At 40.7% G+C, this 14428-nt stretch overlaps 2 protein-coding genes across 4 annotated transcripts in view; both read left to right on the top strand.

Annotated features, from left to right (window-relative positions):
* LOC128265357 (interference hedgehog) overlaps nt 1-5363 on the top strand; it is a 31935-nt gene extending 26572 nt beyond the window's left edge. For 2 of the 3 annotated variants that reach the window (XM_053001310.1, XM_053001311.1), the window contains exons 6-10: nt 481-1206; nt 1284-1466; nt 2127-2293; nt 2561-2926; nt 3752-5363. In XM_053001310.1, coding sequence (XP_052857270.1) covers nt 481-1206; nt 1284-1466; nt 2127-2293; nt 2561-2926; nt 3752-4399 — 2090 coding nt within the window. In that variant the 3' untranslated portion in view covers nt 4400-5363. The remainder of the gene's footprint in view (nt 1-480; nt 1207-1283; nt 1467-2126; nt 2294-2560; nt 2927-3751) is intronic. The other variant, XM_053001313.1, reaches the window with a different exon arrangement.
* Nucleotides 5364-5575: 212 nt separating this feature from the next.
* On the top strand, nt 5576-7981 carry LOC128265359 (40S ribosomal protein S12, mitochondrial). The gene is made up of 2 exons (XM_053001315.1): nt 5576-5795; nt 7553-7981. Exons 1-2 carry the CDS (start codon nt 5744-5746, stop codon nt 7921-7923), a joined length of 423 nt encoding a protein of 140 aa, XP_052857275.1. The 5' UTR covers nt 5576-5743; the 3' UTR covers nt 7924-7981.
* Nucleotides 7982-14428: the final 6447 nt, after the last annotated feature.

The following is a 14428-nucleotide window of genomic DNA, read 5'->3' as shown; positions in this document are numbered from 1 at the left end:
ATTAAAAAAAAAAACAAAAAGATTTTAATAAGAACAAATGCATTTATATTTATGGATTATCTGGTGTTAAATACAAACCCTTGAACCATATTGTGAATTCAAAAACCGCCTTAATTCTTATTTATTTTAAATCTACCGCCTTTACTCCATTAACGGTTGAAAATGTGCTAATTTTATTTCAAATGTCGATGAAATGTTGTTCTTTTTCCGCCAAAATCGAAAACATACATTTTTGACTCAAAAGGCGTTGAGTGTGGTGCGCTCCGATAACGATACCATTATATTTCCAGGCCTATCGATTGTTTCGGCGGGATGCAACTGTAGCTATATCGATGATTGTTGATCTGGCAACGCAATAAAATTAAATTTTGAAGTACAGTTATTAATACGTTATAAATTCCAAAGCAGATTAAAATAGCTGAATTCTACTAAAATGTTTTATTTTGAGCTAAAATACAATTTAATAATTCTAAATTTCAGCCAGCATGGTGCCCCCATCGCGACCCAATGTCACCCGATTGTCGGACGAATCCGTAATGCTCCGGTGGAGTGTGCCCCAAAACTCTGGACTGCAGATCACATTCTTCAAGGTGCAATATCGTCGTTTGGGCGACGGGAAAAATCGGCGGGAAAACTGGCAGACGACCAGCGATAATATTCCGTACGGCAATAGCTACGGATTCGGATCCGGATCCGGATCCGCCGGATCGGGAAATAACCACTGGCGGCAGCGGAACAGGGATCGGGAGTACGAGATGGGCAATCCGCCCAAGAACTTCACTTCGTCCGTTACGGGACTGACTGCCGGGAAATACTACCGCTTCCGGATCGTGGCGGTTTACTCGAACAATGACAACAAGGAGGGCAACACTTCCCTCAAGTTCTTTCTGCAAAATGGAACGGCCAAGTCAAATTTGCCCGTCCCCGAACTTCGCGAAGTGGAGGCCATCTCCGAATCCGCCGTCATACTGCACTGGTCCTTGGTTGCCTCGGGTCACCACGACGAGGCCATAGATGGCTATTACGCCTACTACAGGCCAGTGGATTCGGCGGCGGAATACCTTAAGGCCACGGTGGATGGTGAGCGGAGTAGGAGCTTCAAAATAGACCTCCTTCGTCCGGGCACACACTACGAATTCAAATTGCAATCCTTTAACTCCGATGCAGCCTCTGAATTCAGTGCCATTCGACAGGCAAGGACGAAAAGTAAGTTATTTGGTCATTGTGGGAGTACTGTCGTTTGTTTGCAAGAGATGTCTTAACATGTACCCTCATTTCCATAGAAACCACTGATCAGGCCGCTTCATCTTCATCGACTCCAGAGCCCGCCAATAACACAGCGGATCAGCGGCAGAACTCCATATATCCGGTGATCGCTGGAGCTGCCGGTGGAGGTCTACTGCTCCTCATCGCCTCCTTGGTGGCTTGCATGTGTCTGAAAAGGCGGGAAAACACCCAACCAGAGGGTAAGTTTAGCAATTCAATTGAAGGAAGTATTAAATAGTTGGGGGTAGCCAAAAAAAAAAAAAAAACTACAATCCTTTCGATGCAAAAAATACCAGAATAAAGTCAAATACCTAAACACATACTTTTTAAATCACCAAGTTTGGTTATTGTTTGATTTTTATCAGTCCCATTTATTTTTAGTGGTTTTATAAAGTTTTATAATTGATTTGGCAGTAAGTTGTAGTTAATGTTAGACATTTCTAAGACGTTTATATTGTTTTTTTTTTTTGCTATTATATCAAACTTCCTTTATTACTAAATTTAAATAATATAATCAAGACCTAATAGACTTTTCTTGACTTTATTGTAAAGTTTTTTTTTATTATAAAACAAACATTTAATCTATGTGTTTGACTTAAACACCCAATTTCTTGTATTTATGGTCAGCTAAAAGAAATTGTTAAATGTTTTTTTTTATAAAATTTCTTAGCTTAAAACCTAATTTTACTTAACTGTAATCAAGTTGAAAACATATAAATGGTAATATTAATAATTTCGAATGGTAATTTATAAAGGGTATAAATTTCAGTACACTAAGCACATATTTTATTGATTAACTAACGCATATGGATCACAGATTTCAAGTGCCGCCATTAAAAGTGCTTTCTCTTTATCCACAGACGAGAACAAACCGCAATTGGAGCACATCCAAGCGGACTTTGTGACCTCCGCCGTTTTGGGAGTGGGTGGACACCACAAAAGTGGCGATGTGAGGCGTCTCAACGGAGTGATTCCCCGGATGAATATCACGCCCAATCCGCTGGCCCAGGAAACGGCATCCGATAAGGTAAATTATGCACTTTCGGGACTAAATCCGAGCCCACTTTTCACACAGCTTCATCCAAAACTTTTCGCTGGTTGGTTGGTCAAAATTCAAATATGTACAAATTCAAATTATTAGTATCACCCCTCACTTTCGAATGTGGTAGCTCTGTCTCGCTTGCCCGCTTGCCCTCTTGCTCTTTGTCTTGCTGTCTCTGTCTCTTTCGCTTGGTTATTCTGCCACAAATCTCGCCGAGATTCGCCCGCCAACATTGAGCGTCCAATGTTCCAGAATCGCAACGTGATGGAGCTGCGTTTCCTGCCGCCGCTGGCGAACGGAAACGGAAACGGAAATGGAAATGGAAATGTCAATGGCAATGGCAACTGCATTGCCAGGGATCTGGCCACGGAGCAGCAACCGGAAGCGGTGGAGCAGCAGGCCGATGCGGAGGACGAGGGAGAGGATGACCAGGACCAGTGCCTGCCGGCGGTCGCCTCGTCCTCCTGCGAAACTCTAGAGGCCTGCGACGAGGCCGTCAAGCTGAACCTCCACCCGAAACTCGACCACGAGCCGCAGGATCCGCACAATCCTGTCCTGGAGGCGCCCAGCAAACCGCTGCCACCGCTGCCCAAGAAACCAGCATCCACGGCTGGCCAAGTAAGCCTGCGGTTGATGTGGATTAAAGTAACAGCACAGGGGATGGGGAATCTGGGGATCTTCAAAATATATGCATACATTTTAAGGTATATGGAAGACAACACAATGACAGTTTAAATTGCAAACTTGTTCAAAACACATATGTCCTTAATATAGGTTTATTTTTAAACAAATTTTTACACTACATTTAGCAAAAATCAACTTATCCGATTTTCAAAAGTGGAAGTCAATTTAAATTATGAAATCGTTCTTAGTTACATCTATGTCCTTAAAATAAGTACCATTTTTTTTTTTCTTAAAACCTACCACTAGTTTTTGAATTTTATAGTCATTTCAAAGAGTGATGGAACCTTAATTGAATCGAAATTTTGTTTCATCTAATTATGTTTTTATAAGAAAAAATTGTTTTTAAAGCTCGAAGTTCGCTTGGAAAAGAAGGTTTAGAGTCTGTTTTTGCATATAATCCGATGTCTTGTGATATAAGTTGATTTTATAGTCTGAATACAGGGGTTAAATTAAATTAAATTAAATATGGTAAACACTACAATTTGAGATGGACATATGCACGTTATGTTGCAATATGTAAGGTATTGTTAGTTGATTTAATAGTCCAAATACAGGCAGCAACTTGATTTGAATGGGCTAAACATGACTATTTTGATAGGCATATATCCCCTGTGCTGTTATTTTCCCTCAACTGCAACCAGGAAAAGCCAACCCCCAGCCGAGATTGTTTTGTCCCCATTGTCATTCATATTCACTCATGAAGAATCGCCAACTTGCTCCCTGATCACTGTACTAACGAGTGCCTTGTAAATTCCACAGAATAACTCCGGCCTGCATCAGAATGGCCTGCATCATGCGCAGCCGTATCATCCTCCTGGCACGCCCACGTTGATGCACAAACGCCTGGACTACCACCAACAGCAACACCAACAGCAACACCAACATCAGCAACAGCAGCCACCGCCAGTGCCGCCACATTCCGCCTACTACCAGCAGGCACCCACCCACAACCACCACCAGGCGTCGCCCATGATGAGTCCGCGGGGTCACCACCTGGAGGATGGGGCGGGAACGCCCACGCCCACCAGGATTCCATCGCTGAGACGCCAGCGACGCACTTCGGGCGGCCAGGTGCACAATAGCCACAGCAATCTCAATCTGAACTTGAATTTGAGCCACCACCACAACAACAACAACAACAACAATAACAACCTGCCGCCGCACCACCAGCATCTGCACCACCATCCAGGGCATCCCAATCATCCTGTTCATCCTGTGCATCCTGTGCATCCAGGTCATCCTGGTCATCCTGGTCATCCCAATGGACTGGTGGGCATACCCATTGTGCCAGGAAGTCCGCGAGTCCAGCGATCGCCGATGCCCAGCAGGGCGATGATCAAGAGGACGCGACTGGGCAGCCACACGAACAACATTTCCTCCGGCAGTCTGAACAGTATTGAGGTGTGATGGCTGGAGGAGCAGGATCACAAGGATCACGAGGATCAGAAGGAGCACTAGTTCCCCGAAAACTGAAAACTAGGCTTAGGGAGCCCAGAATTGAAGTGTATTATTATCGGTTATTCATAGAACAGGTCGGCAGAGCAGTTAAAAACACTCGGATAAAAGATTTTACTAAGTTTTCCATAAATCAAAACCCTTTAACTTCAATCGTAAAAGTAAAGCCTCAAATTAGATAAGTGATTTGTTCTAAAAATTGATTATTTTTCATATATTGAATTAGTTTTGCGCTAGAACCAAAAATTGTATTGAATTTGTAGAGAAATTTAAGCTAATGAAGTTTCCAGTTAGGGTATTTCAAATTTCACTTAATTTATAGGAACATTTTCAATTAACGGAAAGACTAATGATTGGAACAAAATTATTTAAAGCTTAGTCGTACAACGCTAATGCTGATGTTTTGGCTTAAAAATAGTATTTAACAAGAGGAACCTACTATTGAATTTTTTGGTATAAGAGGCGGAAACAGGGCTGATAAATATTAATGTTATACTCTTTTCTTGTTGCTGCCGGCCAGATAGTCAGTAGAATTATTATTTGTATTATTTTTTTTACACTTTGATTTAATTCAATAGCATATTATTGTGTGTGCATCCCCCTGGGGGCCAAATTGCATTTCGACTAAGCCCTGTAGCATAGTGTTATTTATTTATTACAGTGTAAGCGTCAACGACTCGAATTGATTAGTTCAATTAGGATAGGCACTCTAACTAGCAAGCTAATTAACTTGTAAGGCAAACCAACTATCTAGCATTAAGGTAGTGTGACTAATTTCACCCGACATTGTATCGTATGCGCACAGTCCACACAAAACCCAAAAAGCATCCTAATCTACTTTAAGTTCATATACAGCTGAGTTTTAAACGTACATATGCGAATTTTGGATTAAAAAAGATATATTTAAAAATGTTTACGCTTTTGTGTACTTATAATGGTAACTCTATTGTTTAATTGGGAAAATGTGCTTAAAATGTTACATTTTCGTAGTATGTTTGAATCTCCCGCTCTGTGAATGCAGTCTGGCAACTCTGCCAGCTTACAGCTTTCGATAACTTTTGAGTGCTGTTAAATGCCAACAGCGTGCTGTTAAGCGCGCATCAAGCGTTAGAGATGGAAATTTATCGATACTTCCCCACCTCCAAGAAACAGCTGATCGTCACATTCGAAGTGAATTGGAATTTGATTATTTTGATTTTATAACACAAAAAGCTGACCAATTAGCTTCCAAACCAGCTCCACTGCTTCGGGGAAAGGCTGCAAACATATTCATAAGCTAAACGGAACACACCCAACATGAATTTCCTGCGGCAAACTTTTGGCATTACGAAACAACTGACTTCGCAGGGTGAGTTAATCTTAAATAAGTTAAAAACTAATTTGCTGCTTTGTTTGAACTGTTTTAGTGAGGTAGAATTCTCCTTTAAAAGGCCCTGCCCCTTTGGATGACCATGACTTGGCGGGTTTTTCAACCCTTCACCTTCCCGATATGGAAAATCAAACAAACCGGGCGCACAAAAGTGTTTTTGTTTTCCCCTCGATTTTCCCTTAATTTTCACATATTTTCATTGCTTTTCCCCAACTCTTTTTGTTGAGCGCGTGGCGGACTCACTTTTCCCTGTGAATATTTTCATAGCCCGTTTCACATGCGCATTCCACAACGACTCCCCCACAATTTAAATTGCAAAAATAATTGAAAACCTGTCACCCCAAAAGTTAGAAAAGTGCCAGAACAATGGGACATTTTTAAACCGCACAAAAAAGGTCGCAGGTTGCAGGACAAAAGAAGTGCCGGATTTGTTTGTCCGGCAATCTGGCATATGGAAATTATTACCTGCCGCACTGTTTGTGTGTGTGGCATTTATAATTGAAAACGTTGGATCGTCCCCCTTCGACGCTTTGTTTTTGGCCAAAAAGGCTTGACAGGATCACCGGATCGCCGGCTTGCGCGTCATTTGGCTGCAATTATTGTCGCCATTCGCCAGTCGACATTCGCAGATTGCATTCCGCACAATTCTCGATTTTCACAGAGATTAGCCCTGTGACAATGGCACAGTGATCGGGAGAACCAGAACCAGAACCAGCGGGCATTGTCAATCACACTGACCAACTGTCCAAGGAAATGACCCTTTTGTCCGCATTTCGGGATTGGGTACAGTCGTTCGCTGGATCGATCTGTGATTCCAACCGATCACCCTCGATCATGGTCTTCCAATTTCCATTGTTTTGAGTCCATATGCTTCATGAACCACACTTTTAATGATCATAACTTATCTTAACCCTGGCCAATTCGGTTATTAATTTAAGACCATAGCTTGGCATATCTTTTACTATTACAAAGTCAACTGAGTAAATATGAAAAAGAATTATTAACTTGGAGTATAAACCTTCGTAAAAAAATTATTATGAGAGCACAGCTTGCTAAAATTTAAACTATTTTGTATAAGTAATTCTATCTAATGTTTGTGATTTTTGGGAACAATACAATATATTACGTTTAGATTAAACAAATCTTGAAATCTTCAGAACTGAAAAAATCCTTAAACGAAAAAAGTTAGTTAAATATAAAAATAAATGTAAATAAACATGGTTATTAACTTCGAGTATAAACTACTTTTCAAGCTGAACTTGCTGAATTCCAAACTGTTTTTCTTTTTGTATTTTGTTCATTCTGTGATTTGTGATTTTAAAGGAAAACATTTTTTTTTGTTACTACGACAATTATTGCATTTAAATTAAAGATTATACTTTCTGACTGTCTCAGAAGTATTTTGAGACGGCATTTCCATAGTTTTCGCTGTATTTCTTAGTCTTTGGAAACAATTGAATCAATCTAAGAATATCAAAATCATTTTCTCGTTTGGAAGAGTTTTCTGGGACACAGAGGTTTGACTTTGAATTCGATAAAATATGAAAGAGTTTTTACTGTGTACTGATTCCTTGGAAATAATTGATTAGATCATATTATGGTTAAACTTAATTTGCTTAAAAGTTGAAGGTGCCAAAACTTTACTTAAGTGAGAGCTTTTATAGAAGAATTGCAGAGTTTTCTGGTGGTCGATTAAATACTGACTTAAACCCATCTGCATTTCCTTGTTTCCGCAGCCATCCAGAGCAGTTTTGAGACGGCCATGCGCGGAATGGCCTCCCTGCAGCAGATGCATCGCAGTGGGCCGCACGTGAAGACGCGACCGCCGCGCCAGCCGCTCGACGGCAAGCCCTTCGCCAAGGGCGTCGTCCTGAAGACGCTGATCAAGAAACCCAAGAAGCCCAACTCGGCCAACCGCAAGTGCGTGCTGGTGCGCCTCTCCACCGGCAAGGAGATGGTGGCCTACATCCCCGGCATCGGGCACAACCTGCAGGAGCACAACATCGTCCTGTGCCGCGTGGGCCGGCTGCAGGATGTGCCCGGCGTGAAGCTGAAGGCTGTGCGCGGAGTCTACGACTTGGCGCACGTCATCAAGAAGAGCCAGTAGTTTTAAATCGCATCCTATGTCACAACTGTTCAAATGCATAACCCCACACAACCGAAAACGGATGCCTTGCCACTATTATTATTGTTTGTTTTTTACGGAAAATTATGCAGCTCAGCCGGATTAAATGGTAAGTGAGTAAGTAGCGACAAGTGAACAGGGACAGGGACAGGATCTCCTGCCATCCTGCCATCCTGCCATCCTGCCATCCTGTCATCCTGCAATCCTCCGGCTGGCTGCATCCTCGTAATCTTAAGTCAACAGGGCGTCGCGTCATCTTTACCTAAGAATAGAATGAATAGTTGAGGTCCTCAGGGGAGAAAAGGTTGAAAACGGCATTTTACGCTTTAGCTGGCAAATCCTTTGGCCGAATCCTGTTTGCTTTTTAACGGAATTGCCAAATTTTCTGCCACATAATCGTTAGCTGAAACGGGCGTCTTCCCGATCCGCCCACTCTTCACAGTTGAGATTTTCAATAGAAAATCCAAGTAGTAGTTGGCTCTTTCTTGGGCATCCTGCTGAGTGACTGCCGAAAATTAGCTAAGAAAATTGAGTCTTTTAAAATACGTTGGCAGGGAAAAATCGGGCCTAAGAAACAGTAAAACGTGATTAAATTCTATTGTCTGACAATTCAAGCGAAAGCCACTCAATTCAATTGCAGTTTTAAAACCTTTTTTGGTTATATATTTTTCAATATTTATTTTTTCATAATCGTTCCATAAAAATGTTGTGTTTGACTATCATTTTATTTAATATTTTAAAACCACTTTTAGGGGTCATAACTTGGCATATTTTTATAAAATCTAAGGATAAAGTATGTCGTTTTTGCCTTAAATAGTAAACTTAAAAAATAAAAAGGGTTAACACATCATGAAAGGGTTTTGGAAAATGTCTTATAAATTTACAGTTTTAGATTTTAATAATTATATTTTGACATAATATATCTTGAATTTCTCTTGTTCATAGGCTTTGGAATTCATCAAGTTTATTTTATAGTTAAATATTCGTTGATAATACATAATTCTTATATGATTAAGAAAATTCAACGCTACTATTTTCAATGTACTTTCGGATCATTGTGACATTGTTTTTGCCCACATTCTCGGTCCAAGTCAAAGTCAATTTGAGAGTGTCCTGCGCAGAAACAGTTAGGCAAATAGACGAGAGAAGATCCTTTTTATGTAAGCCGCCGACGAAGTCGAAGTTGTCGCCATGTCGATGTCCTTTTTTCCGCTTCCTTGGATGGATGACATTTGGGTGACCACAGCAATGTCGTTTCCCCCGTCCGCCAGACATTGTGTCAACAGAGGGCCAGGATGGCACACAGATAGCCAAGATGCCAGGATGTCAGGATGCCATGGTACATGGGTGTACCGTTAGTCCCCTAGTCCTGCTGCCTGATTGAGCCATTATGACAGCAGGTCCTTTGTGGCCGCACCGTTCGTCTTCGTCTTCGTCTTCGCCTTTCTTTTTTTCTGCTGAGTCAAGTTGTCCAACATTTTCGGGACTCGCCTTTGTTTGCCAGCGTGCATAATTTTTATCAATAAAAACGCCATTGTCCAGTGTGTCCAGAGAGCAAAAAAAAACACACACACATACGAGTCCTGCTTCCGTTGAATCGCCGAAGGATATTAGCCGCTTTTTCCTCAGCTCTTTTTGTCCTCCGCATTAACTGTAAAATTTGGCAAATGAAAAATGAACCCCTGGACATTAGTGGCCAATCATCGAGGTGTTCACACGTCTGTGGCTTGGCCAAAATGAATTGGCAAAACATCTGGGAAAAAAAACGATATTCAAAAGTTTTCATCTCAAACGAATAGTCCGAAGCGAATCCGTTTTTCTTTTTTTTTGGTGATAATTGAGTTGTATTGAAAATAGTTTAATGTATTTTTAATTTTAGAATGAGCTCTAAAATGGTTAATTTAATGAACATATTTTTAGATACATTTTAAATCGTATTATATATATTTGTATACCCTGGCAAAGGGACTATAATTTCAAAGAAGATATTTCGAACCCTGAAAAGTATATATAATCTGGTTCAGCATCACTGGTCGACGAAGCCATTTCCAAATGCCCGTCCTAAGGCTAAATAGTTGAAACTTTCTAAACTTTCTATTGCAGGTCATATAGCTCCCATAGCAACAATCAAAAAAATAAATTTATACAAATTATAATTTCGCTATATACCATATAAATAAATTGCAAATTATAGAAAAATATGCTTTGAGATAAAATAATAACTTCCTATTTTAGAGTGACAGTTTTAATTTGTATTAAAATCGGAAAACGATATTATATAGCTGCCATTAAAACGAAGGCAAAAATCATCGGGTAATCGACAATGCTTCATATTTCATAAATTAAATTGTATTGTACTATAGGATATTTATTTTAATCGATATAAATACTTCCTACATTTTCTGATGATTTTCAATACACACTTCAAGCCAACTACAATTTATATTCTTTCCTCATGAGTATTGAATGAGGATTGCTATTATCTCCGAGTTTCTGGTCAGTTTTGTGGCCAGAGGCTTTAATTGTTCCTGCACCCCTTTCTATCTTTAGTTTCGTCGGGGAGATGGCACTGGAACTTGCAGACCCATAACCCATATCCAATCGATGCTGTCACTTCCCCCGTTTATTTTTACCTTCCTTTTTCGGCAAGAACTAAATGGGAAAAGAGTCACACAAGGGTGGCTAGAGTTGGACTAGACGAATTGCCAAACATTTTATTTAATCATGGACACGTGTTCCTCGACTCGTCGGGGGTTGGGCGTCAGGGGGTTGATGGTGACCACCCCTTTGGAGATGACTCCTGAGCATTCAACCCTTGTGCAACCCTTGCGTGATGGGAATCTCGTAACGCTGCAGCAAAATGGCGCTGCCAAATGTCCGATTTCGCATCGAAATTCTCAATAAAAATGGTTCCAGCTAAGCTCCATTCCTCGGGGACGTGTGATCTGTAAATCCCGAACTGATCTACGGATCGCACAACAAGAAGAAGTGCCTAATTGGCATCTTGTTGTGCCGGCCTTTATTCCCTTTCTTCGGCAACAATCGAGATGTCAAGTGTGAGCCAAATAATGATGCATAACCCTGGGCCAGGCCACTCCGAGATGTTGCAACCGAGATTATCCTTCGGGAACATCATCATTTTCCTGTAATCGATGGCGGAAAATGGGCGAAAACCAGACTGTATCTTCCTGAAGGAGATCAAACTCACAAAAAAAATGCGGAAAAAAATGGGAAAAATGAAGGAGAGGCAGCAACAAACGACGGGCGGGCCAAACCACACAAAGGACGACCTCGGAATGTGTGTCCTTCGGCCACGTGCAGAGCACACTCCAATCGCAATCGGCGAGAAAAGGGACACTCACTTTCGCCGCCAGGTGAGAAGGCCAAAATGTCAATCAGCATCCGCGATCCCCTCGTGACGATCCTCCTTTTCGTGTTTCAACCCCAAGGCGATCGCAAATCGCAAATAGCAAATAGCAGATCGCAAATCGCATCTGATTCGCCAGGATCGCAGCCCTCGAAATAACTCTTCTGATCTGTGTTGACATTTCGCCGGAGATCCTGGCGATCAGAATCTGTTTACTCACGGCACGGCACGACCCTAATCCCTTCCCTTTTGGGGCGTCACGATCGATTGGCAATCCTTTTCAGCCAGCGCATGATCAGCACGTGGCCGCTTGGATCGTGGGCTCTGACAATTAACATTCAGGAATTATTAGTCGGAGGTTTTCGACTGAATTTTGTCTGGAAGAAATTGTCCAGGAAATGTTACCTCCTCAAGACCAAAAATCAATTTAGTTCTATAAATGTTGTATTCCTCTTTATGGTGTTTATTTGGTTATAGTACATATGGTTAAATCGTACTTCATCTGCACTTTGTATTGAAATAAAACAGTTTTTAATACCTATGAAAAGTGCGCCTTTTTATATTTGCCCCATTTTTTTATAGTATTAGCTTGATGAAAAAATTAAAAAAAAATGTTCTTCCAAACTATTTTTGATTGATATTTCCATAAGCTAAAAAATACTTTAATTTTTACCGCAGTTGTAATTGTAGCATTAATTTAATTTTACCTTTGTGCGTTTATCATAAATATAGCAAACTTTTTTGTTCGCTTGCGTTAGTTTTGCTTTCAAGGAAACACATTTACTCAGTCTTCTCATATAAAAATTATTATAATTAAATTTAAAATATTTTAAAAATATTTGAATCGATGGCCAGAGTAGTTAGTACCCTCTATTCCAAATAAATTATTTATAATATGGTAAAAGCCGTTTATGTATAGAGAAAAAAAAACAAATAAATCAACAAGTTAATTTTTGAAACCTGGCGTAAAGATGTGTTTCTACATCTTATAATTAAAATTATAATTAAAATTAAAAATATATTAGGGCTCGCTATAAATCGGTGATGGAGATGCATAAGTCTATCTGGTTTACTTAGTCTTCCCATGGGTTCGAAAGTCAACGCAGCTAGTCCAGCAGACTACTCTGGGGATCAGGGGAATGGGATCATCGGAGGCACTGCTAGCTTTAGTGGGCATGACCAGTGGCTTTCCGGCTCTACCTAGGCTGCTTTTACCTTGGCCTATTCGGATGGCCCAGTTTTCCATTCGCCGCTCAAGTGATATGGCAATTGACCTAACAATTGGGCTGAGCGCGGCAGGGAATGTGGAAATCTGGGGATCTAGCCATCTAATCTTATGGATTTACGTGAAACTTTTGCAATCGAACTGGCCCCTTGGTCGAGTTCGAGCACTATTTGGCAATATACGAGCAGGCGAGTGGCCTAATCTGGCGGACTGATCCCGATCCCGATCCGTGATCCGCTATCCGCTATTCGCTATTCGCGATCTCCTGCTTCGCTCGCCGTAATCGGAGATTAAATTAAAATGTCGCAGGAGTGCGGGACGCGCCTCTGTTTGCGCTAAATCCCCGAGATCCAGGGCCTAATCCTTTCGCTCGACCCACTCACTGACCGACCTAACGCCTACCTGAACGTCTGATCCCATGGCCCAGATTCCCGAGCCCAGATCACAGATCACAGATCCCACATCCCGAATCCCGAATACCGAAACCATGCAACAGTCGCGCTACACACGAATTAACCTGATTAAAATTGTATTTTTCCCAAATTTATGGGATTAAGTTCCGTTCAAGTTCCTTTAACTCGTTTAAGCTACCGGATTTAGTTCAAGTGCTCGCCTGGATCTCCCCAGGAGATTGAGATCTCAGGCCTCAGGCCTCAGGCCTCTCAGGCCTCCGTGAGCCGATTTTTATTGGGCTGGCTTAATTAGCACAATTGTTTACAAATTTACCTTTCGTCATGCTGCGAACGGATCGTTGCAGAACCGTTCCTTCTGCGATCGGTGTGTGAAATCCATGGCCCGCACACGCCCACAGCTCACAACTCTGGGCCCGGAGTCTCTTACGTCCTGCCATCCTTTCATCCTGCCATCCTGCGATTCAGAGCAGACCAGCTATGTGTGAACCGAGCAAACTGCAATTCCATTTAAAAATTAGTCTAATCCAGAGCGGAGACGCAGTGCTCGGTGGCTGGGCAGCCGATTGCACCTCTTCAGCCCATTTCCCAATCAATAAGCTTATGCAATTCATGAAAGAAAATCTATTTAAATAACAACTTAAATACAGCAAAATTGCAAAACAAATTCAACATATTTTAAACAATGTATTTTTATAAGAACATTTAAGAACAGAAATAAAATTAATATAAATTTCTTTTAGAATTGAAAATTTATTTTTTGTAAACTTATTATGCAATTTGTATTGATTAAATTTTAAAGCCTACAAAATTACAAAAGATATTTTTATTCAGTTCGGATTTTAGACATATTTTGTGAACAGAAACAAATATATATTGTTTTGGAACTTAACTTTTACTTTTTTGCTAATTAATTAGGCAATTTGTATCGATTAAATTTCAAATTTATGCTGTACCCCTATTCGAAAATGTTTATCCAGTTTTTAATATTTTAAATTCAAATCAGTAGGTTCCTTTTATGTCAAATATAATATAGTTTTAATGGGAAACCTCCTTTCTTGACGCTTTTAAAATGGACTTAAAAATGTGACTAAGTTTATCATAAAATATCTTGTACCCCTTTTCGAACATTTGGATTCAAAATTTCCAATTTTTTTTAATGCAGATCATAGAACTATTATCTGAAAGTCGTGATTTCATTTCCAGTCTTTCTGATTTATGTGCAATGTTATTCTTTTTACCATGTCAGGATAACTCAACAATTTGGACTGAAGCGTTTTGTTTTTTTTTTAACCCGAAACGTTGAATGCTGCTTTTGGGAGTGTGGTTTTCGTAAACACAACCAATGACCGCAGCGAATGTGAGGCTATTTAAGTAACTCCGACTTCACTTCCGCTGGGCAGCTGGAAAGGCTTAAGAGGTTCTCCATTGGCGCCTGGACAGGGATTCGGCTGTGTTCCGTGTTCAGTATTCCCTATAGTGTGT

This window comes from Drosophila gunungcola, unplaced genomic scaffold (genome assembly GCF_025200985.1).
Source record: "Drosophila gunungcola strain Sukarami unplaced genomic scaffold, Dgunungcola_SK_2 000115F, whole genome shotgun sequence".
NCBI lineage: Eukaryota > Metazoa > Arthropoda > Insecta > Diptera > Drosophilidae > Drosophila > Drosophila gunungcola.
The sequence above is the reverse complement of the archived record's forward strand: the minus strand, read 5'-3'. Positions and strand labels throughout refer to the sequence as shown.